This window comes from Cloeon dipterum, chromosome 2, assembly GCF_949628265.1.
Source record: "Cloeon dipterum chromosome 2, ieCloDipt1.1, whole genome shotgun sequence".
NCBI lineage: Eukaryota > Metazoa > Arthropoda > Insecta > Ephemeroptera > Baetidae > Cloeon > Cloeon dipterum.
Genome location: NC_088787.1, coordinates 2,987,915 through 3,011,166, shown reverse-complemented (window position 1 = coordinate 3,011,166; position 23,252 = coordinate 2,987,915). Strand labels below are relative to the sequence as shown.

Sequence of the window (23,252 nt, the reverse complement as noted above, 5' to 3'; positions counted from 1 at the left end):
GTCTTGTACTTGTGTCAAAATTCAATTACTTTTTTTGCAGGAATACGGAAACTGCGACAAAATTGAAGAAGCAACAGGGATGGAAGTGGACTCTGTTGGCAGGCTGTGGGTACTGGACAGTGGTAGTGACAATTGCAATTCCAAACTATGGATTTTCAACTTGTCCAACAATCACATTGAACTCCTTCATCGATTTCCTTTTCAAATATTGACGCATGACTTGGTTCTTGACGAAACGCCCAACGAAACCTTGGCCTTCATCTCGCGGTGGTATCACGAAAACATTGTCGTGTTTAGTTTGGAGAGAAATGCATCTTGGATTGTGGACACGCAAGGAATCAAAGTTTTGTTCATTGCCCTGTCCCCTAAGAATGAGGAACCGAGAGAGCTCTACCTCACCAGAACCGGCTATAGATATCTGTATTCATTTTCCGTTGCCACCCTTCGCAACGGAATTGCAAATCCGGAGCTAACTGGAAAATGGACTGCAGAAAATTCGAATAGAATGCTGATGGACAACCACGGGAACTCGTATGCTGCCTTTCTGTTTAAGAGTTACGCTTCCTTATTGAACACTTCTCAGTCATTTGTGCAGCAGCGTTTTCATGAGGTAACTTGGTCACCAATTCACTTAAAATACATTTGAGAATAGAAATCAATCTCGATTTTAGTGAACTAGTCGTTAACTATTTTGTCAACTTTTCAATGTGGAGGTTCAAAATGATAAATATTCCGCGATTTTGAGTGTTCAGCCTTGGGAGCACGCGCGTCTCTTTTTTTGAGGTGGATGGACCGCGAATATGCCTTTGTAGCTGCCGAAGTTTTTTATTTGAAACTGGCCCCTTTGCTATTCTACTATTATTTTTGAAAATCGAGATGAATATTAAATTTATATTTGGTGGTGCGGAGCATTTAGTGAATTTTGTTAATGCGTTGATTAAAAAATACTTGCAGAATTTCTCAAATATGAAATAAAGTAGTTTAACTTTAATTTTAGCCATGAATACAAAGTATATATAGAATAATTTTGTAACGAATTTAAAATCAGTGCATTGCTTGGTTTTAGGAGCCTGCACTGAATGAATCATTTGGAAGATGGCCGTTTACTTTTGTATTGGATCAGAATGGAACCATTTGGATGGTGGTTGTTGATGAAATACAGCCAAAATACACGCTCTTGAAGGCTGCAGTCAGTGCAGATTCGTACATCGTCGAGGAATCGCGAAGTAAGTAATCCCCTCTGTAAAATTTCACATTGTCGTTAATCTCAATTTATTAATAATAATTATGCAATAATTATAATGGCTCTTATTCTGTGAGTATATTTTTAAAGAATTGACAGCTAATACTGAAACGTTGGTTTAATTTTCAAATTTTCAAGTGGATTTCTAAATTTTTAGGCTGAAAACTAAACCAGTAATTAGTTAATATTCTATTTTAGTTCTCTTGGTTTTATCAAAACGTCGTGGGGGAATAGCAGTCCTTATTTGTTTATTTTTAATTAAAAAAAAATATTGCTAAAGTTTGGCTCATTCCACTTTGAATTAATGACGGTTGGAGCAAGAATGAACGACATCATGGCGATTAATTGTTCAATCACCACTTATTCCATTTCCTAAAAGAACTAACTAACCGGTGCTTCTTTTACCATTACAGGACGATCCCACTCGCATATTCGTATTCCGACCAGAACAAAATCTGACCAAAAGTTTATCATTATCATGACGACCTACTGCACCGTCGTCATGTTGGGTTTCATGATTTTTCTGCTACTTAAAGTGAAGAGAGAAAACACCCCTTTGCAAAACACCAGCGAAGCCCAGAAAACGTCCATTTTCCGTGACAACGGCGCCATTGAAGGGCAGTACAGGGTGGTCGATGACGTCCAGGCCATTGCCACGCCCCCTTCTGCTATACTTCTCATCATCAGCCCGCGATCGGCAGGAAGAAGGAAAGCGACGCCGAGAACTTCCAAGAAACCTGGAGAGGCTTCTCGTGATACAGTTGAGAATAACAACGACAGCGGCCCTGGTCAACAGGAACCTCTGTGCGAATACGTTGCACCGGCACCTTCCAGGTCACCAGGTGGCGAAGACGCTACTACTTCCGAGTCTCTGCAATGTCTGAAAATCTTGCCGTGAATGAGCACCATGTATTCGGATCTCGGTTGTAAATGATGAATAAACTTAACTTCTTTATTTCCTTAGCCCTCTAATTTTTATCTCAAGGAAAGAGGGAGTATGCAGTTGGTCGGAAGGAAAAAAGCGAGGACAAAATATTTTTTCCCTTTATTTAATATTAATTTTCTGCATGCATTTTAAATTTATTGCTGTGCTTATTCGCACAGACATTTTATTTCTGCATTTCCATTTGACTAAATTAAGATAAAATAATTTTAATGGCCAAGCTGAAATGAAAAGCAGTGTACTTTTTCTCTGGTTATGCACACTGCTTGGTGCTATTGTCAAGCCAGTTGCGTACATTGCCGGCAACTCTGGGGATTTGAATGGCAGAATTTTTGCAGTCTATGAGGCTGAAGAGGATTTCACGCAAGCTTTACGCTCACTTGCCAGTAAAAATCATAATAAGCGACGGAAAATAATCATTCTGGGGCCAGATCTCAGGTCACGCGACCTGAGGAAGGCTAATGAAGGACAAGGGTCAAATATCATGGCTGACTCTGACTGTGAGTACCACCAAATTGTTGAAAAATCATCAAAAATCGGCCTCGTAGAGGATTTCAGGTCGGGGTACCCTGAAAAATGTCATCAGGGTATGCCAGGTTGAAGTGCAGACCGAGACTTGTCCGATGAGGGATCGTGATCGAGAATCGGACGAGCGGCTGAATTTTAACAAAAATAAAACCATTTTCGCACATTTTTTTTAAAAAAATCGCCATTATTCGCCTTTGGGTCGCAAAAAATTCAAACTCTGTTTCGCATAAGTTTTTGTCAATTAGAAGAGGACGGGCTGGTCATCGTGGAATAGTTAAAATCAGAACTAAAACTATCTCAAAATAATAGTTTCCGAATGTCGTCCATGAGGGAAACCAAAAAATCACGTTTTTCAAAGTTTAAAAACTATCTAGTCCTACGATTTTGATCTGATCGACTCGCATTTGGTTTTAAAATGACCCGAAATATATTTCGCGTCTAAAATAAAGCCATTTTTTGTTTGTTTTGGCCCTGGGCTATCCCTGACGAAAGGTACACGCGGTGAAAAATGACAATCACTGGATCTGATGGGTGTAAGCAAAGGAGATAAAAATAGTGATCTTAAGAATTCCGTTTTTAACCTTTTCCAGGTGATTCAATGAGTTAAAATGGTTAAATTTATACAGAGAGTTTCACTTAGAAAGTTGGAAAATAAGATTTTGTCAGAATAACGTCAAGTACTTTGCATTTACTTCATCTCTGGTCAATTTTCCCCTTCGCGTTCGCGCCTTGATGGTGTATACCACGCCCACTTCGTCGGTTGCTCCAAAAATGTGGAATTTCAGGATTTTCAAAAGTAATTAAACTGTAATGGAATTGAAAACAGTGTAAATTGACTCTTGATCTGTCCAAAAAAATGGTTTTTAGGCATAATTTACTATTCCCGAATTTTGCGTTCTCGTATTTCGGTTTAGAGGGTGCAGAAGAAAAACACACGCGTACGCGGTTATATAAAGGTACAAAAACCTGACGGGACGCTATGCAAAACGAAAACGGGCGAGATACATCGAAGATTTGTCATCAGCGGAGCTAAAATTTCGTATTTTGTGCGTTTCCTACCTGCGAATCACGGCCGGACAGCTGAAAATGGTCCCTCGATGCGTCAGGCGTCAACTTGATAATTACTGCGCATCACCCTGGCTCAACGAATCAGGCCGTACCTGAGATTATACCGCCACCTAGCGTCAGAAACTGAAAGCTACAAAGAAATTCTTTATCAACCTCACGATGTTATTAAAAACACCAGAGTAATTTTTCAGCGCGTATTTTTTAAAAGTGCAAGCCATCTTTATTTCTGCTGCGGTTCAGGTCGTAACTGAGATTTTGCCGTGTCACCTTTCGCAGTAACAATTATTTAGGCAAGTTAAAATGCCTGAATAGCTTACCCTACAACGTTTCTTTCCAAACGATAATTTTCCCGACACATTTTTCGTCGCCCTAAAAGACGAATCAGGTCGTTCCTGAGATTGCAACCACTTACCTTTACAAAAACTGCTGATTGGACCAATTTTCCAGCCATCAGACGAGAACTACCGTTCGAAATTCCTGCTTAAAATAATAATTCCTCTATTTTGAAAATAAAAAAAGATGATCGAGCATAAAAAATTATTTCCTGAAATATTTCGCCGGGCGTCTTCTGTTTACAAAGATTCTTTTCTAGCCTTCCAAAAAGAGAGCTGTTTTTAGGGTTCTTAGTACCAATAAAAAATGTGATCCTCTTGAATTTTGCGTCATGCTAAATTTTATTGAAATGTTGTGAATTTTTTGAAATGAAAATTACGTTTTTATGATTTACTCGAGTAAACCAAATTCGTTGGATTATATTCATCAGCCAGGAATATTTTTGTTGGAGAAAAATCACTCGACCATCATCCAAAGGTGGTTTCAGACTGTGCGAAGGGAATGGGAGGTTCCAACGCACCCGACTGATGATGAAACATGAAATGAAGATGCAAATTCTGGCTGGTGGCTTAAGAAAAGTTTGGCTCGGCTCAGCGCGGCTGCTGGCCCATCACCAGATTTCTAAAATAATAGAATAAAATTAATTTCTTCATTCAGGAAAATATTTGGAGAAAAAAAAATACCTCGACCTTCCAAAGGTGGTACCAGGAAACGTGTTTGCAGGCAGTGCGAAGGGAACGGAAGGTCCCCACGCACCCGACGCCCGGACACACGTAAGCATGGTGCACGTCCCTGAAGTGGGCGTCGCACTTCAGGAAGCAAGTGCCGCACTCCCTGCACCACGCGCCGCAGTAGCGCTCGTGATCGGCCCTTTCCTCCAAGGTCCTGAAGTGCAGGTTGCAATCCTTCACGCACTTGCCGCCAGCCGAGGTGTCGCGGTGATGCTCCAGCACGTGGTCCTCCATCTCGTGGACGCTGAGGGAAACGTTTTTACCCTCCAGGGTGCACAGGGTGCACTCTCCTCTCTCAAACCACATGCCTACGCAATCATCATTGTCTGGAATTGAAAATAGTTGATGCGGTTAATTCAAAATCACAAAATACAACAGATGTATAAAACCCTAAAGTATCCGAAGCCGCCAACAGATGGCGCCACCGTATACTTTCGTTATAAATTAAATTTTAAAGAACTTCCGCTGCGATTTCAGACTCAATCCTGCTCTTGTTCATTCTTCACTTAATATTCTTTCTTTTGACGTGCTTATAACTAAAATCGGGTAAGCCATTCACCGCAGAAACGTTGGAAAATAATTTTTTATTCGAGAAATAGTTTTTCACGATTCTACGGCGATTGGTTTAACCGATTTTGGTTTTCAGCACGTCAAAAGAAAGTATATGAAGTGAAGAATGCACAGTAGCTAGATTGAGTTTAAAATCGCAGCTGAAGTGCAATAAAATTAAATTTATTACAAAAGTATTCGGTGGCGCCATCTTTTGCCGGCTTCGAACTCTTAAAGCTTAAAGGGCTTACCAAATATTTCGCGAATTATCTGACGAGCTTCATCTGTCAAATCCTCCATCTTGGGAATGTTCATCATTTCGCAGAAATCCTCCAGGGTCTGCCTGTGAATTTTAATTTTTAAATTTCTCTTAACACAATTAAAAGGGGTTAAATACTTTGTTCTGGTGACGCACTCGGTACAAATCCTCAAATAATCCTTTTTCGGCTGGACGCCTTTGGAGATTAAGACTAATTGGTTTTCTGATGGAGGAGAGTATCCACAAAAGTCGCAGTTTTTTGTCTTGATCCTGGCAGGTTGAAAACGATTTTCATCTAGAGAGTTAAAAGACTTAAATCACATATAGTCGTGACTGTATTTCAATTTTCAATATATTTTAAAAAGAAGTGTTTATAACACCTCAGAATAATTAAATAAATTTATACAAACCATAAGAATTTGAAGTCTCTCCTCGACAATCAGGCTTTCTAAGCTTTTTAAGATTCATGGCGAAACTAAAGAAAAAAATATTTAAAAAAGGAACAAAAAGGCTGAAGGATTTTCAAGCTCTCACCCAGCTCTCTTGAAATCAGACTCTGCTTTTTTCTGCGCATCGAAATGCTTATTTAACACCTCAAATACGTCCTGAATCGGGTCAAAATTTTCCGCCATTGTGCTGCTTGGGAAAGGATGATTAACACTATTAATTCCAAAAACTAAATATGAATCGTTAAAAAGGGTTTAAAGATTAAAATTACCCAAGTTACACAATTATTTTCCAAGAAAAGCCAAGTTGTCGCGTCTCGATGCACCCACGGCTTCATCCAGCGGTGTTTTTGTGGTTACAGCTGATTGCCTGCCGCACTTCCCTGCCACCTTCAGGGCAATCGAGGAGGCTCGACCGCGACCGCAGCTGGGAGCGTGGAAACATAGACAGCTTCTTTGTTGCACGCTTGTAATCAGCTGCTGGATCGAAATTCAAAAGTAGTTCAGGGTAGTTGATTGAGAAAGGTGCGACTAGATGGGAGTGTGGAAGCAGCAGCTGTTTTTGCTTTACAAGTGGAGCTTTTTTTAATAAGACTGAATGTCATATTTATTTGAAGTAAGATTCAGTTCAAAAGAGACACGTGGCACAATTTTAAATAGGTAAGTTGGACTTGTAGTGAAGAATGAAGTCTTTTTTATCTTTACGCAATTAATTTTCAGGAGATTTTTACTTTTAAAAATAATAATAAGATATAATATTCGAAATTATTAAGAAACGGTCATGATTTAAAAAATTAAATTAATTAGATTATCTTTCAAGGGATTGTTTTAAATAATTATTTGAATTAATTTTAAGATTAATTAATGAGGATAGCGACATTGCTGTACGTTTCATTGTTAAAAAACTAAAATCAATAATAATGATTCTAATTTGATTCATAACACATAATACTATACATGAATTCGTAATAAGAATGCTATATTTTTTGGATTTTTTGGGTAAAATGCAGTTGTCTTTTTACAAAATATTAATATTTTATTTTAAAATGCTTTCAGCGGACACCATTATTGCTTTTCTTTATGGTACGTTCGCTGTATAGCCAGTTAGTGGAGTACAGAAATTAAACAAATCTCTTAGTAACTAACATAAATTTATATACTGCATATTTCACATTTATCACCCTATATATAATATAATTCTCAAATAGAGGACAAAGTTCTGCGAAACTCAAACTTCTCAAATGTGATTTAAATATTTATATACAAATTAGGCATTCAAAAATGAAAATCAAGTAAAAATATGATCCTATGTCATAAAACGCCACAAAAACAATGAGAATATTAGCTCATCTGGCACTCTCAAACTTAAATAAGAGCGGAAATCCCTTATTTTCTGTCCTCAACTTCGTTGTTGGCGTTTCTTGACGCTACAATTTCGTCAAACCTTTTAAGAAAACCGCCTCCAACAAATTCTTCTACGAAATCCCGAGCAGATTTCCCATTATCGTCTCTTACGTTGACATCCACGTTTTGAGACAGTAGTATTTCAACAATTTTCCAAGTGTACAGACTCGCCTTACAAGCCAGAATCAGCGGGGTTTCATTCAAAGCGTTTCTCGCGTTCAAGTCAACGAAGTCTTGCTCCAAAAGCCACATAATTAAGGCTTGATTCCTGTTTAATAGGTCTGATTTGATTGCCAGATGCAGAGTGGTATCTCCATTGTTCAGACGCTGTTTAACTAATTCACCATTCAATTCATGAATGAATAACGCCATGTGGAAGTTTTTCATCGCATGGTGAAATGCGTTCTTCCCGTCGTTGTCCGTCGAAGCCAAATCTGCGCCTCTTTTGCACAACTCTTGCACCACATCAAAAGCATGTAAATCTTCTAGGCCATCGTGGGAATTAACGGCGTAGTGCAGGGCCGTTTTTCCAATTTTATCTTTCACGTGTACATCGACGCTTTTTTCCAACAACATTTTGGCAATCATCCACCTTCTCATTGTGCAAGCCAGCAGAAGGGGTGTCTCACCCCCACTATTTGTCGAATTCAAGTCAATTTGGCATTGTTCAATTAGCCACTTTATTAATTTCGTGCAGTAGGAACTCCTTATTGCACAATGGAGTGTCGTGTCTCCGTTTTTCAAACGCTGTTTCAACAAGGCATCGTTTTTCTCGTGAAGAAATATAAATATCTCGAAGTAACCCGTTGCGCTGTGCAAAGTGTTCATTCCATCGTCGTCTGTTAGAGCAAAATTCGCACCTTTCTCATGCATCAGCTTCACTAAATTCAATTTTCCTTTCTCTGCGGCGTAGTGCATCGCAGTTTTTCCTTCCGTGTCTTGGACATTGACCTCAACATTTCTGGTCAGCAGCATTTCGGCGACACTCCAGATCATATGTTTGCAAGCGTGTAAGAGTGGTGTATCGCCAGAAGCATTTTTTACGTTCAAATCGGTGTCGTCTTCTTGTTCTACAATCCACTTATAGATTTTATCGCTATCTTCCAGTACATAATTGTGGTGCAATGCCAGATGTAGAAGTGTGCTTTCGTTTTTTAAAGCCTGCTTTAGCAGAGATCCGTTTTTCTCATGGATGAATCGTAACATTCTTTCGCTGTTGATAGCGTAGTGGATAGCATTATTTCCTTCCATGCCCGTTAGAGTTAAATCTGCGTTGCTTTCAAGCAACATTTTCACCATATCAACATTTTTTGATTTAACAGCAAGGTGCAGAGCTGTTGTTCCACTGTTGTCAAATCTGTTCACTCTCTTTTTTTGGGTGGATCCAGCAGAACCTTCACCGATATCTGGATTTTTGGCTTCCTTGGCCGCGAACACTAAAAGCTTCTTCACAAATTGCAAATGTCCTTCATTAGCGGCATAATGCAACGCAGTCAGCCCGTAGTTGTCTACCACATCCAAGTCTCCACCTAGATCTATCCAAGTTTGCAGAGCCTCTAAATCGCCCATTACAGCGGCTAGATGCAGGCATGCTTGCCCCCATTTGTTTTTTACTTCCAGGTTGATATCTTTTCTCATCAAATAGTTAACGCAACCCATTCCTTTGCTAAGTGCAAATTGCAACGCACTGCAGCCATTGTTGTCCTTTGCTTTCACGTCAACTCCAATCTCTTCGACCAGAAAACGCACTTTCTCAACCGAGAAATAGCTGAATTTCAGAAGAATATGCAACCCTGTTTGACCGCTTTTGGTTTTCTCCTTAGCCAGCTGACAATCCGTGCCGTGCAACAGTCGAATAATTTTTTCTTTATGGTCACTAGAACTTTTGCAAGCAAAATGAAAAGCATTCCATCCATTATCGTCTTGAGCTTGAACGTTTGCACCAGATTGAATCAGATCTTGGACACTCTCAAGATAACCATACTCTGCAGAACAATGAAGGGCAGTTTTTCCTCTTTCGTCTGTTTTGTTAATGTCACTCTTCTGCAGAATTAAGAGATGGTCCATGTATTTGGTTTCCCAAAAAGACCAATCTTTTGATTCTCCACTTGGTCGTAAGGTATTCACGTCAACCTCTGCTTCGTCAACAAGCCATTGACACGTTCCTAAATATCCTTTTTTTGCCGAAATTTGTAGAAGACTTCCTTCTTTGCCATTGTCAACATTTTTCAAGCTTGGGCTCTTTTCTATTAAAAATTTTGCGATTTCTTTGTGTCCTCTGTGAATAGAAAACTGAAGAGCATTCAAATCTGTCTTTACTTCATTGATTTCGAAAGTTTCTTTGTTGCGTTGCAGCCCACTGATATTTTCTTCCAAGAAGTATTTGACTAGGTCTAGTTGATTTTCTTTAACAGCCACCATCAATGGGTCCCAGCTGTTGCCACTCACATCTTTTGCCAATTTCGCGCCATGCTTTAGCAAAATTTCCACGCACTTCATAGCTCCTTTTGAAATTGCACAGTATAGGGTGTTTCCCTCGTTTTTATCAATGGTGTCTACATCGACACCGCTTTGTAGCAGTAGATCAAGGATTTCACCGCTATTATTTCTTGCTGCCATCACTGCAGCGTCTATAGATAATCTTCTAGAGCGGATCATCTCTGGCAATCTTGGATATTTTGTCTTCAGCTTTTCAAAAAAGAGAGTTGCGTTTGACCTTGCTACTGACTTCAACAGGTATGGTAACAATATTAGCAACTCGTCGTCACTGTTGATCAAGTCCTTGTCTAGCAGCTTCATAGCAATTTCCTCCTCACCATCCATTGCTTTGACCAGAAGAGCCTTATCCCTTACAACAGAAATACAATTACCCTCTTGGTTATTACCGAAGGTAATAACTGGCTCAATCATTGTGAAAATATTTGTGCAGCCATTGCGAGCAATCAATTCCATAAATCTATCTGGATTCAACTTCACGATTGGAAGAATTGATGCTCTGTGCTCCTCAATTTTGGCCTCGTCAGTCAACACCGTGGAATAGAACAGATCGACAAACTTTCTACACCAAGAAAACCATTCCCCAAGAAACAAATTTGCAGCATCTTGGTTGGTGGTTTGGAAATCATCACCATCCTCGATTACTCGTAGGAAATACTGGGCAGCAAGAAATTCTGCGAAAGTCTGATGAATGAAATCAACCCTGTTATTTTCAAACGTGGCAATGCCATAACAGTTGATTTTTACAAGGTCTTTTGAATTTTCACCTATTATTTCAACTCCTCTGATGTGGCAACTTGCTATCTGTTGAAGACTTTCCAAAGCTTTGTTTAATTTCCTTTGAAATGTGTTTACGTTGTTTTTGTCATATCCTTCCCTGATCAGAGAGTCTTCGACTTTGTGTCGCACGACCTGGTCGTAGATTTGGTACAAATTTCCTTCTGCTCCGTACTTAGCAACCAAAGAGAGGTGCAGAGGATTTTCCAAGATGTCCTTTGATGTAAAGTTCGCTATGAATTCTTCACAATCGCCTTTACGCATGCCCGTCTCTTGCTGAAGCAACTCGATTTGCTGCTCTTGGTTCAAGGGTTCAATCTTTACTAAAACAGCATTTGTTACCCACTTTTGGATTGCTTCTGCTGCGTGAGGTCTCGTTCCAACCCATACCGATATCTGCTTCTTTTCTAAAGCGTCGATAACTTTCAGAATTATTTCTTGGTTTTCAGTTTCATCAAACCCATCAAGAAACACAACACATTGCTTGTTTTCTATGCTCTTGGTGATTTCTTCGTGCGAATTGTGAGTGGCTTTTACGAGAAATTCAATGTCAGTAAAATTTCGCTTTAGAGTGCTGAACGAAACTTTTGGGAGAGAAACGCGTAAAATTTTTAATTCTGGATGAAGTTTCCCGAGCTGAAAAGCCATTTCCCTGAGAATTGTCGTCTTTCCTGATCCTGCATCGGAACTCAAGAGCCAAGTTTGTTTTTTTGTTGCTGAATCCTTGATCAAGCTGTCAAAGCTGAAGTTCTTTTTTTGAGATTGTTGAGAATATTTCACTGAAAAGTTAAGTTTAACAAAAGACCTAGGCCAGTCGGGGAAATTGAGAAGATATTGGAGCGTCGAGTTAAGCAAATCCCTACTTTCTATTGAATCGGAAATTAGCAGACTTGCGAGCAGTTCTTGCAGACTTTTCTCCTTTTTCAGCTCTTGCCCCTTGAAGATTTCGATCAGCTTTTGAAGTTCTTCTATTTAGATGAAAAATATAAACTAATTAAAAAATCTAGAGGAGTTTAAATATATATACCTTTGTTGTGGAGAACTAGGACTAGCCATCCACTGTGGTTTGTTGCTGATATTTCCATTTTCGGTCTCAATGGAATTTCCTTTAGGAAAAAGACATATTGAGTTTCTTACATATTTTAGACATTTTGGAATTATTTCGAAATTAACTTAATGCCAATCGCACTTACGTAGTCAAATGAGCTCGTTTCCAGGTTCACAAGAAATAATATTTTTGGTTTTCCAATCCACTGGTCATTTTTCGGCCCGATGAACTCGCGCAGTATTTCTGATACCGCAGTTTCTCTGCTGTCCACTTGCACGCAAACCTCTTTCATGTCCTTGTTTTCAATCAGACGGCCAAACAGAAATAGGAAAACGCAGCCAATGTCGGAGTCAAGCCTCGAGGCTGAAATATGAATTGCATAATTTCCGGCAATTCAATAAAATCAGTAATAAAACCTTCATTAATAGACGCCCAAGGCTTTCCACTGAGCATCCTTTCGCTGGTTTCAAAGTCTAGGTTTTGGGACAAGGCCCTTTTAATTTCTTTCAACTGCTCATTTGGTTCTGCGGAAAATAGGAACGCAATGCGGTGTCGCAAGTTAACTCCTGAGCTCGATTTCCAAGAGTAAAACTCGCGTTTCTTTTTATTTTTTATGCCCATTGCGTCAGATGTCGAGGGAGCCGAGTAGATTGAAGGACTTCTGAAACACAAATTTTATCACACAATTAGAAAGCATATCAGGCATTGAAATGTATGAACACTAAGGAAATTCTGTTAAAAACTCACTTTGAGAAGAAAAAACTTCTGTCCTGGGAAAACATCTTCACTTCTGGAGTCTGTCCAGTGTATTTTTTTTCCACGAAGTCCACATTTTTGTGACTCTCATTTTGAATATTTGCCAGGACATTTATGAGACTCTCGTCCTGCTCAAGCGAATTTAAGACCTGGCACGTAAGGAAGGTGAAAGTTGTTCCTGACTGGTTTCGTTTAGCCCTGGTTGCTGTGAAATTATTTAAATTTAGAGTAGAATATAATAATATATTGACAAATGACATACTTTCAACCGTTGAGAAGAACACAACCGTGTTCCTCATCAGAGGGCTGTAGGTGATTCGGCAGGAATTTTCGTTCTTGAAAGGGACAATTTTGTTGTTTGCAACAAAAACTTCGTCTCCTAGTTCCCCTCTGCATGGCTAAATAAACATTTTTTTATTGCAAGTCTTGGTGATATTTAGCAGAGACTTACACCAAAGTTTAATAATTTTAGACAATCCTCGAAACCAGTCAGCTTTTTCAGAGAATCGAATATCTCCGCTGTTGTGAAGTAAATTAAGTCATTTGGGTCTTCGTTCTGGTAGTGGTCTGTGAAGATTATTCCGTCTCTGTAGCCGTGAGAAAGAATGTAAAGCACAAATACGGACGGAACTTCTGTAAAATTGATAAAGGTAAATAAAAAAAAGATAAAATTATTCGTTTTACCTGAAGAGCCGAATAATCGTAATAGCTCTTCCTGATTGGCGAGAAGTTGGAGCAACTGCCCTTTTTCCGGTGACAAAATACTGCGGAAGTTGCAGTTCCGGTTCACTCTGAAGGTTCTTTCCAGGTTCTTTACGTCCTGAGCATCACCTTTCCGATGCAAGTTTTTGTTTTTGGCATTTTCAAAGTTGTAGTGGACGACCAGCACGCAAACACTGAAATTTATTTCTTTAATTAAATATACATCGGATAATTTCCACGATGTTTATACTTGTCTGCGTTTGTTCTAGTTTGGTCTTGGGACACGAAATACCCTAAATTGGCCGGCCTCTCAGGCATTTTCTCCCCTGAAATTGTAAATAATGAGTGAATATCACTTAATTACTTCCAAAAGGTCGTGCATGAATGAATGGGAAATTAAAAGGGCGTCAAGGAAGCGAGCGCCTTTGGGGGTGGAAAGGGTCTAGAAGAATTTAAATTTTGCATTTAATGTGAAAAACACTGAATTCAACGTGCAAGAAGTTCAATTTAATTTTTTAAGTGATATATTCGTGGCATGAAACGGAAAAAATAGGTCCAGGGAAGCTAGTCCGGCCCTGTCAGGGTCCTTACCTTCTTCAACAATCCTTTTTATTTCTTCCATGTCAGGAAGAAGAAAATCTTGTCGTTTTCCTGGTAACAGAGTTGAGGTAGCCAATAAATTACCTGAACATTTCTCCCATTGTTAATGGTTTTAATTAATCAAACTATTATTATACAAACGTTTATATTTATGCCATAGAAAATGATGAAATTCCTAGATGTTTAAATTTAAAAAAATATTTTAAGAGGTTCCCTAAGCAACTCGTCCTCAACTTAGATTCATTTAAATTTTTTTAATTAATTTTTAAATCTATGTACTTCCTAAATTTATAATGAGTAAAAATATCAGGCCATCGTAATGTAATTATGGCAAATCTCTTAAATATGCATTTTATTTGTGTGATCGGTGCCAGCAAGCTAAATGTTTTTAATCCGGTGTGTCGATCTGCCGCGCGGCTGCTCGGCGGATGGCAAGAGGAAAGAGCGACTCGCGCACCAAAAGTCCAATAACCGCTTTCAAGGCCGCCTGCTTAACCACACTCGCGCTCTTATCGCAGCAGTCGGCAGGCGGCGAACATTATTTTATTACGCAGGCTCTGTGGCTCGATTTTAGGAGAATAAATAATTAAACATTAATTCCGTTAATTCTTGGAGTGATTCTCGAATTATTATACTCATCACTCCTTGAAAAAACAGTAAAATATAAATGGAAGAGTAATTAATTGCATTATTTTTTTTAATTCAGTCTCAACATTGCTATCAAAACGTTAGTACAAAATATAATAAATTGCAGAGCCAGGAACAAATTAACCAATAAAAATTTTACTTACCAATTAGTTGATCTCACATTTAATCAGAGAACTCAGGAAAATTTTCAAGGCAGTTGCCCTCAAATTTTAATAGAGAGCAGTTTGCCAGTCGCCGGGCGGACGTGCACACTCGCGACTCGCGGCAGCGGCTCCTTGTTGTTGTGTGCGTGCGGAGCGGCTGGCTGGCTGGCGACTCGCCTCTCGCGAGTTAGACTTTCTCGCTAAAAATGAGTCACCGCGGTTTCGCCCTCTTCTCTGTAAGTTCTACACTGGCCCGCACAGAGGCGGCAGCAGCCAAACTAATCGAGCTAAACGAGATTATTTAATTAGCGCATTTTAGACTTTAATTTCTTTTTCTATAAAGCAACATTATATATATTTAATTCTTATATAAAAATTAATCGTTTCAATTTTTGAGTGAATATTGGTCCGGCTTAGAAGAAAATAGATTATATGTAAAGATTGGGGCTAAAATTTGGAAATTTTAGGCCGTGTTAATCTGCTTTATTGATGAAGTTTCACAGTGGCAAAATATTGATGATTTATAGATCTACAATTACTTAATTCCACACAATTAGTTTATAATATCTCGAATTAAATGTATTTTTTTAATAAACTATATTTTTTCGACGATTATAGTCCCTTCACGATTTCTTGGTAGCTAAACGGCTCAGGAGTTTCTTCGAAATCATTTTTTTTCTGAGCGAGAGTCTGAGGATGAAGCAAAAAAGTAAAAGAATAGGCTGATCGATTTTTATTGTATTTGTTGCGGATTTTCTTGAACACATAGAGAATTCCGAAAACATGATTAGTGCCCGCCTACCCCTTTACTTACATGCAGCTCGCTGAACTGGAGATTTTCGTCCTGATCTTTTGCCGTCGCGGCAGCTGCTTCTCACGGTCAATCGTCTCTCATGTTTAAATTAATACTAAAATTACTATCTCAAATTCCTTCAATGGACAGAAGGGTTCCAATTAAAATTTAAAAGCAGCAACATGAAAAGGATGCTGACGTATATGGATAAGAAATATTATCAACAAATTTTAATCGCTATATTAACATATGGCCACGCTCCACTCCGCCAAATCCGGGTTCTGGCTTAAAATATTGCCCCCCACCTCAATTTAACTCTAACGCATTTGTAAGGATTTTGTTCGCTCGGACATCAGTGTTTATTTATTTTATAGAATTAAATTAGTTTTTCTGCTGAACTGAGAGATATAGAGCTTAAACTAGCGCGGAAAGGACAGGAATAAGTGAACTGTATGTCCTGAAAAGAAAAGAAAAAACTTTAAGCTCGAAAATAATTGGAAACTGGACTGTGATTCCGTATTACATATTGAGTCATTGGGGCAATATTTTTGTTTCTTTTTGGGATAGTACCTGCATTTTCGTTTGAAATATAACACAGTTGTTCTATCAGAGGACTCAAATTAATTATCTCATTATTTATTCATGGAATAAAAGAATTATCGCGGGTTTCTAAACAATAAAAACTGCGCGAAATAAATATGCATGATTGGTTTTTCTCCTAAATATCGATCCTAATTTATTTAATCAATCTGTGTCATTAGACGCGATACATTCATATCATCAAGTTGAGTTCACAGCTAGCAGACCCTTGAATTCCTTGGGTCTGGCCATGGCCTCTTTGAATGAGTCTTGCAATTTTTTTAACTTCTGCAGCAAACAGTAAATAACAGTTCCAAGTGAAACAGCGATGGCGACGTTTAAACATATCAATAAGATAATAAAAATCGTCTTTCCTTCGGGGGAAATTTCAAAGTTCCAGCTGAAGGTTGGAGAATCGTCCTTTTCCATTTCTGAGGAATCGCAGGTTTCGTTGCTGGAACTACAATCTGAAATATGATAAAAATTTTACTAATTATTGTTCCTACTTCAAGCAATTTGAATTTTAAATCTAAGCGGCTGAGTTCTCTGTTAGAAAAGTGTTCCATTCTTGCAATATTTAGACCATCTTTGACGGATTTTCTGAGTTCACCAATCGATTCTTGAGGTAAATTATATTTTTCCGAGCGTAAAGTGCAGTGCGACGTGCAAACCTTTCTTCCCGCCAAAACCTGAATGTTGTGAGCGCGCGCATGCGTCAAAGCTGGTTTGATCTGACAAAGGAGACATTCGTACAGGTGGTCTCACTGCAAGTGCTCAAACCAGCTCTCACGCATGCGCACTTCTCGAATATAAGTTCATATTGTTTTGGCGGGAAAAAGCAGGTTCGCACGTCGCGCTGGACATTTTGGTCGGAAAAATATCCATTCTACCTAATTTGATCCTCAAGAATCGATTGGTGAGCTCAGAAACTTCGTTAAAGACGGTCTTAAAGAGGAAATTAAATTTCACCTGTTATGGCGTCGTACAAATAAGATTTTGCTCCGACATCAGCCTTCAGCAGTTTGTACCGTGGCTTCTTATTTTCGTACTGCTTCGTAATCCAGAAATTTCCCTGCTCGTCCAAGGTGAAAGTGAACGGTATGTCTCGAACCAGCAACACATCCTAATAAAAATGATTAATAATAAAAGTGCTGAGATAAAGATAAAAAGGAAGAATACCTTCAGGAGTCTTTCCTCTTTAAAGGGGCTGCTCGTATTCCATTTAAAAAGCGATTTCCTGACTCCAAGGTCGAAGTACAGCACTCCTTCGGCGTCCATAACCATCCTACTGATAGAAGTTCCCGAGAATTCCAACCTGACGGCCGGATCTTCCTTCCGAGCTCTGAGATCACGTACAGAAACGGAGAAGAGCTCCTTGGAATTAAACTGGAAGAAGTAAAGTCTTGCCCTGGTTCCTGGAGAAATGGCGACGCCAGAAATTTGTCTCCAAAAAACAACACTGGACTTGACTACCCAAGATGCGTTTCTTTTGAAACTGAAGACGACGAGGTTTCGGGCGTTAGGACTTGCGATGTAGGCGAGCCAGTCAGTTTTTGTCCGATCCAGCACCAGGTCGTGTAGCTTACCACCTTATTTAAGATCAAAATTAACCTGTATTCTGGACAGTACTATTTTTGAATAATAATTACGTTCACTCTTATAGTAATAAAAGTCACGGGGGAACGCGTACACGAGTACTACGGAGTCGTTTTTGTTCAGATCGAAAATCCACAGCTTCGGTGGACACTCCGTCGAAGTCCTTCCGTCGTCCAGCACCCACAGGCGTCCAACGGTGTCCACTTGCAGACCACGAACTGCTTGCATGGCCTCGCAGTCGCCTGAAACCTGGATATAATGTCAGATAATTGTTAATTCTTCGTTGATTTGCGGCCAACCTGCATTTCCCAGGACGGCATGGGATTGAATTTCGGAGACGTCGATGTCGAGTTGATTGGCAGCCAGACCAGACTGGAAGGTAACAGGCTGAGGAACAGCCTCTGGAGCCGAAGACGGCCATGAAACGAGGATCGTACCTGATCCCTTGTTCAGGCGGGGCGAATTCCTTGTCTCTCTCGGAGGGCCAGTCGAAGCTGGTCGAATTCCATTCGTAGACGGTGGTGAGGTTCAGGTTCAGGGCCGTTGCACAAGTTGTCCACAGCAAGATGATCCAACATCGAGACATCGTTGAAGGTGAGCTTATCTAATGTCTTAAAACTGTTTCTGAGCCCACCAATCGATTCTTGACGGTTTAAAAGTGGATATTTTTCAGAACGAAAAAGAAAACTTGTTTTCCCGCCAAAACAATATGAATGCGAGAAGTGCGCCTGCGTGAGAGCTGGTTTGAGCACTTGCAGAGAGACCACCTGTACGAATGACTTCTTTGTCAGATCCAGCCAGCACTGGCGCACGCGCACTTCTCGCATTCATATTGTTTTGGCGGGAAAAAAGTTCGCACGTCGCGCTTGACTTTTTGGTCAGAAAATATATCCACTTAACCTAATTCGGCCCTCAGGAATCGATTGATGAGCTCAGAAACTTCGTCAAAGACGGTCTTTTAGTGAATAATCCCTTTTAAACCGAGGAAATAAAAATATGTACGCACCTTGAGGCTTTGTTAACGATTTCAAGCCGAGCTGAAAGCACTCGTGCCGAGTCAATCGCACGACTGGCAGGAGGAAAGTGCGATGTGCAGAAAGAAGAGCAGCGCGGTAACGTGTTTAAAAGAAGTAGGGGTATATTATTTACGTACGTGTGTTATATCGAGGCGGCACATGAAACGAGAAACGACTCACATTGTAAACATTGGACCGCGCCGAACATTTTTATTATCCTGGGAATTCGGAGTTTATTTTTCACGCTTTGCGATGAACTTTTAAACCAGATCTATGCAAAGCATTAAATTCGGTTCACTTTTGTCGGAGTGACGGAGCAAGCGCTTTAAATTTTAAATGTGAAGGAGAAGAGGCAAGATGCTGATTTTAAAAGCTGGCGTCACCAAGAAATGTTTAACCCGTCGAGAGAGTCGATCCAGACAGGCCGCACAGCACGGCACGAACGCGGCGAGTAGCTCATTTTGAGGCATTTATCCTCTTAGAAATATTAATAAATTGAATTGACCAGTTGCATAAACCCTTAGTTATTGAAGCCGCCAACAGATGGCGCAACCAGACTTTTTTAAAATTTTGTTTTGATCGGTTTTAAGGCATTTCCGCTGCGATTTCAGACTCAATCTATCTATTTTGCTTTTTTTTGACGTGCTGAAAACCAAAATCGGTTCAGCCATTCGCCATAGAAACGTTGAAAAAGATTTTTTTATTTCAAAAAATAGGCGAGTGGCGTCATTAACTTCACTCCCGTCTTCGAGTGGCCTGATGAATTGGTCTTCGAGTGGCCGTCGGCAGAGAAAAGAGCAGAATACTATGAATATTTAAGAGTTTTATTACTTACTCTTCAGCAATGAGGTATTGAATCATTTTTATAGGAATTGAATTTAATAAAAAAAACATCTGTTCAGCATTTTTATTAATTTACTTTTTATCTACAAATTTTTAGGAACGATGAATAATTTGTAAATAAAATAGTTTTACTTTGAAACAAAGAAAGAATAAAAATAGCGGTGTTCTTATTTCAGCATTTTTGTAAACTATTCAATACAAAATTTCATGAATTAAGAGGAAAGAAAATAAAAATCACCCCGAGACTTGATTATAATTGCAACAAAAGCTGCCGGAATGGCTCATTGTCAGTCGAATTCATTCGTTTGGCTGCTGAACCGAGGGATGGAGCGAGGCGGACGAACAGGCAGCTTGCTCTTTTCATGATATCAAGGCTAACATGCTGCTCTCTGCGCGGGTCGATCCTCGCCGTCACCACACTGGGCCACAGACCGCCAAAACGAGAAGAGTCGATTTTTACGTGGTAAGTTGTGTTTATTTAGGAAATAAAGGCTTTCTTTCTTGAAAACATATAATAAATTCCAGAATTTTATCAATTTTCTTTTAAAAAATAAAATATTTTGGATTTTCTAATATTTGAAAATATTTCTATTAAATTATAAGTCAATATGGCGTCGAAATAATGCAGGCCAATCAGGATAACAGTCCAGCGGCCAATCAGAATCGTAAAAAATAGACACTACGTGCGTTGTTTTCGGAACTGAAGGCAACAGACGTGGTTGGCGGGTACGGCCTTGTCTGCGAATTAAGACAGAACAATTGAATAAGAGGCCCTTCCGAGCTGGGACAGTAAAAAGCTAACCAATCATCTTGGGGTACGGCAGGTTCAGGTGGTCCATGATGTCCAAGAACTCCTTCTGAAGCTTCGTCAGCCGGGCGTTGAACTCCTCGCCAACAGTCGTCTCGGTCAAACCTGGAAATTATAATGAAAAATGTGAACCTAAAGACTCAAATATAAGTGATGGCGCAAACAAAACCACAAAAAATTCCTCAGGTCACGCCACCTGAGGAAGGTCAAATAACATGCAATAGTGAAAACTCGTAAAATTTCGTTTCCGAAATTAATTAAAAGGCATTAAAAATCGGTCTCCAAGCGGATCTCAGGTCGAGGTAACCTGAAAAAGGTCGTCAGGGTATCGCACATCAAAGCCCTTCCTGAGACGTTTCCAATGAGGGGTCGTGGTCAACGATCGGATGAGTGGTGGAATTTAAACAAAAATAAAACCTTTTTCCTCGGAAACAGTGCAAAGCCGAAAAAGAAAAACGAAAAAAAATTAATTTTAATTTTTCTATGTGCTCGAACAATCTGAAAATAGGTTTCCAGACTGGCGGTGGACCTGCGCGTGCGATGGAGTTAGAAAAACTCCTAGGTTTTCTTCCGTTTGGAAAAAATTGCGAATTTTCAATTTTCTATGTTTAAGAAATAGCAAAAATCACGTTTATTTTAATTTTGATCGGATCGGCTTGTATTTGGTCTCAAAATTATTTCAGATATATTTTGCGTTGATTCAGGGGTCACTGTTTAGAATTTTTGGCCTGTACCGAAATTGGGCTTTAAAAATTTTGACTTTTTCAAAAATTTGGAAGAATTATTTTTTAAAAATTTTAAAATGGGTTCGATTTTAGAAATCCACACATAGGCGGACGCGCCGCACCAAGAGGCGTCGATTGGTACTAAAACCGGCACCATCCGGCCTATAGGGGCCGCCTGGGCCCCAAAAACCAAAGTTGGCAAGTGTCACAAATCGTGTTAAAAAATTTATAACTTGGCCCCTATGGGGCGCAGAGCAAAAAATCAAAGTTTTTTAGATTCGCCGTAACAATTCGCGTCGATTCAACCCAAATTCCGTCCCCGCCCGTCCCGCCACTTCCAACGCCCCCAAAATCTGGGGTTTTTTAGTTTAATTTATTTTTTTTAAATTCGCCTATGGGCCGGATTCGGTTTCTGACTTGAAAATACGCCTCCCCGCAACAAAACGCGTTGATTTCTCAGGTTGAGTGCCGAAATTCGCAAATTTGCTGATTTTTTTACATGGGAAGATAGGGAACGGATTCGGCCGAGGGTCCAAACGGGGCCCCTATGGGCCGGATTTGTGAAAAAATTTGGCTTGCTACTGCCGTTGGTTTACAGAATTACAGGCGTAGAATTTAAAAATATTTTTGCTTTAGAAGCTAATTATTTAAAAAAAAATGCTCCTAAAAATTTTGATTTAAAAAAAATAAAAACCTTTGTAATCGTTTACCGAGTAGAGTTTTAATTCAAGAGGCAGCGAGAAGATTTTGGAGTGGTCCGACTAATACAGGGTGGTCGGACTGCCTTCCTGGAAGATCAGCAGCGTGTCCTCGGTGAATGCCATGCACCAGTTCCTAAAACCGAAATCAATTTCAAACAATTCTAAAACCCAAAATATTTTGATCCAGCCCGCTATAAGCAGGGGTAATTAATTAATTAATTTAAATCACCGTTGCTGTGTCCGAGCGTGATGAGTTTGTGGCGTCTGAACTCGACGAGCTCGCTGTCCGTGACGTGGGCGTGTGTGTCGTGTTCACTGCAACCAGACAAATCGATTCAATCAGCCCAAATTCACCTTTTGTGAAGCCTTACTTGCGTATTTGAGGGTGAGTCCGAGTTGCGAGATGAGAGTTGGGCATCCCTTTCGGTCAGTTCGAGCTCAGGGTCGATCAGCACGGCCCAGGTCGGTCAGCAGGTGCAGCTCTCACGGTCAAACAGCTACCAGAATTAAAAAATTAATTCTTTTTGGTCACGTTACAGTAAAGACCCACGTTATTTAGGCATGGAAGAGTGAAATATTGGTACTAATACAGATTGTGGCCACCTAAATTCATGAATTCCAGCGATTATAAATTGGAATTTGGTTGAATTACAGATCAGGACCACTTCTACGCTGCTCCTCCCAACAAATAAAATGGTCTCTGCGGCCGTTCCGTCGTTAATGGAGTGCAAAGGGTCCATTAACAGCCCTCTAAGAAAGTAATTTTCTGAATTTTCACCTGTCTGAAGAGGAAGTCGTCGGCCTTAGTGGTCATGGCTGTTGTTGCTGACGACAGGAGTCGGCCGACCACTCTCGTGACGCTCGACAGCATTTCCAGCAATTTATATATAATGACTCGGCCGCCGCCTGACGTCTCCGCTGCGCAGGATTAAGGATTAATATTTCAGGTATCGAAACTCGAGTAAGCATCGCGAAACCAACGCGACCCGAATCAAAACATAAACAAACCAAGCAGCTGCTGCTGCTGCTGCGAGCGAGAGCCGAATGCGCCGCCATCTTAAATGACGTCACAGGCGGCAGGAAGAACGCAGCAGCGAATCAAACATGGCGGTCAAGCTGGTCTTTGCATGAGAATTGTGGGAAAACCGATTTATTGTATGATTCTAGAGCGGAATAACCGGTTGTGACTTGAGCCAGTTTTGCTCAAACCGGTAAAAAGAAGTAAAAGAAATAATTTAAATAATCAATTGAAAATCCTGGGTGATGCACACGCATGAAAGCGTCTCTTGCGTAATTTTCAAGCATGTGAGCTGTTAATCAATAGGCAATCGGCATTATTAGGATAATAATTTCTTGAGCTGTACCGGTTTATGCAAAGTCCAAGAGACAGTGTGGTGATTCGCGAAACAACCGGTATAAATAATTCAGGTATTTTAAATACGAAACTCTCCCTTATATCGAAACTTTTAAATTATTTATCAAAATATTTACCAATTTTAATCAAATTAAAATGAAAA

At 39.8% G+C, this 23,252-nt stretch overlaps 4 protein-coding genes and 1 long non-coding RNA gene across 6 annotated transcripts; 1 reads left to right on the top strand and 4 right to left on the bottom strand.

Moving 5' to 3' along the window:
- Positions 1 to 261: 261 nt before the first annotated feature.
- On the top strand, positions 262 to 2,160 carry LOC135937692 (uncharacterized). The gene is made up of 3 exons (XM_065480878.1): positions 262 to 610; positions 1,067 to 1,226; positions 1,657 to 2,160. Exons 1-3 carry the CDS (start codon positions 506 to 508, stop codon positions 2,139 to 2,141), a joined length of 750 nt encoding a protein of 249 aa, XP_065336950.1. The 5' UTR covers positions 262 to 505; the 3' UTR covers positions 2,142 to 2,160.
- A 2,277-nt stretch (positions 2,161 to 4,437) lies between these two features.
- On the bottom strand, positions 4,438 to 6,831 carry LOC135936193 (uncharacterized). The gene is made up of 6 exons (XM_065478932.1): positions 6,189 to 6,831; positions 6,065 to 6,129; positions 5,793 to 5,949; positions 5,647 to 5,738; positions 4,799 to 5,172; positions 4,438 to 4,736 (listed from the first exon to the last, which is right to left on the bottom strand). The coding sequence occupies exons 1-6, from the start codon at positions 6,284 to 6,286 to the stop codon at positions 4,599 to 4,601; spliced, it is 924 nt and encodes a 307-aa protein (XP_065335004.1). The 5' UTR covers positions 6,287 to 6,831; the 3' UTR covers positions 4,438 to 4,598.
- A 270-nt stretch (positions 6,832 to 7,101) lies between these two features.
- On the bottom strand, positions 7,102 to 14,218 carry LOC135936833 (uncharacterized). Its single transcript, XM_065479806.1, has 10 exons — positions 13,875 to 14,218; positions 13,534 to 13,609; positions 13,266 to 13,477; positions 13,033 to 13,214; positions 12,844 to 12,979; positions 12,573 to 12,786; positions 12,242 to 12,486; positions 11,971 to 12,188; positions 11,805 to 11,883; positions 7,102 to 11,745 (listed from the first exon to the last, which is right to left on the bottom strand). The coding sequence occupies exons 1-10, from the start codon at positions 13,903 to 13,905 to the stop codon at positions 7,487 to 7,489; spliced, it is 5,652 nt and encodes a 1,883-aa protein (XP_065335878.1). The 5' UTR covers positions 13,906 to 14,218; the 3' UTR covers positions 7,102 to 7,486.
- A 2,029-nt stretch (positions 14,219 to 16,247) lies between these two features.
- On the bottom strand, positions 16,248 to 18,243 carry LOC135937341 (uncharacterized). Its single transcript, XM_065480490.1, has 5 exons — positions 17,942 to 18,243; positions 17,696 to 17,891; positions 17,226 to 17,635; positions 17,016 to 17,169; positions 16,248 to 16,513 (listed from the first exon to the last, which is right to left on the bottom strand). Exons 1-5 carry the CDS (start codon positions 17,960 to 17,962, stop codon positions 16,248 to 16,250), a joined length of 1,047 nt encoding a protein of 348 aa, XP_065336562.1. The 5' UTR covers positions 17,963 to 18,243.
- A 1,422-nt stretch (positions 18,244 to 19,665) lies between these two features.
- LOC135936382 (uncharacterized) lies at positions 19,666 to 22,746 on the bottom strand. Of its 2 annotated transcripts, none has more exons than XR_010574324.1 (6): positions 22,514 to 22,746; positions 22,107 to 22,232; positions 21,965 to 22,050; positions 21,729 to 21,868; positions 20,304 to 20,414; positions 19,666 to 20,239 (listed from the first exon to the last, which is right to left on the bottom strand). It is a non-coding gene; the product is annotated as an uncharacterized LOC135936382 (long non-coding RNA). The 2 variants fall into 2 exon arrangements; XR_010574323.1 differs by having other exon boundaries at positions 21,745 to 21,868; positions 22,514 to 22,744.
- Positions 22,747 to 23,252: the final 506 nt, after the last annotated feature.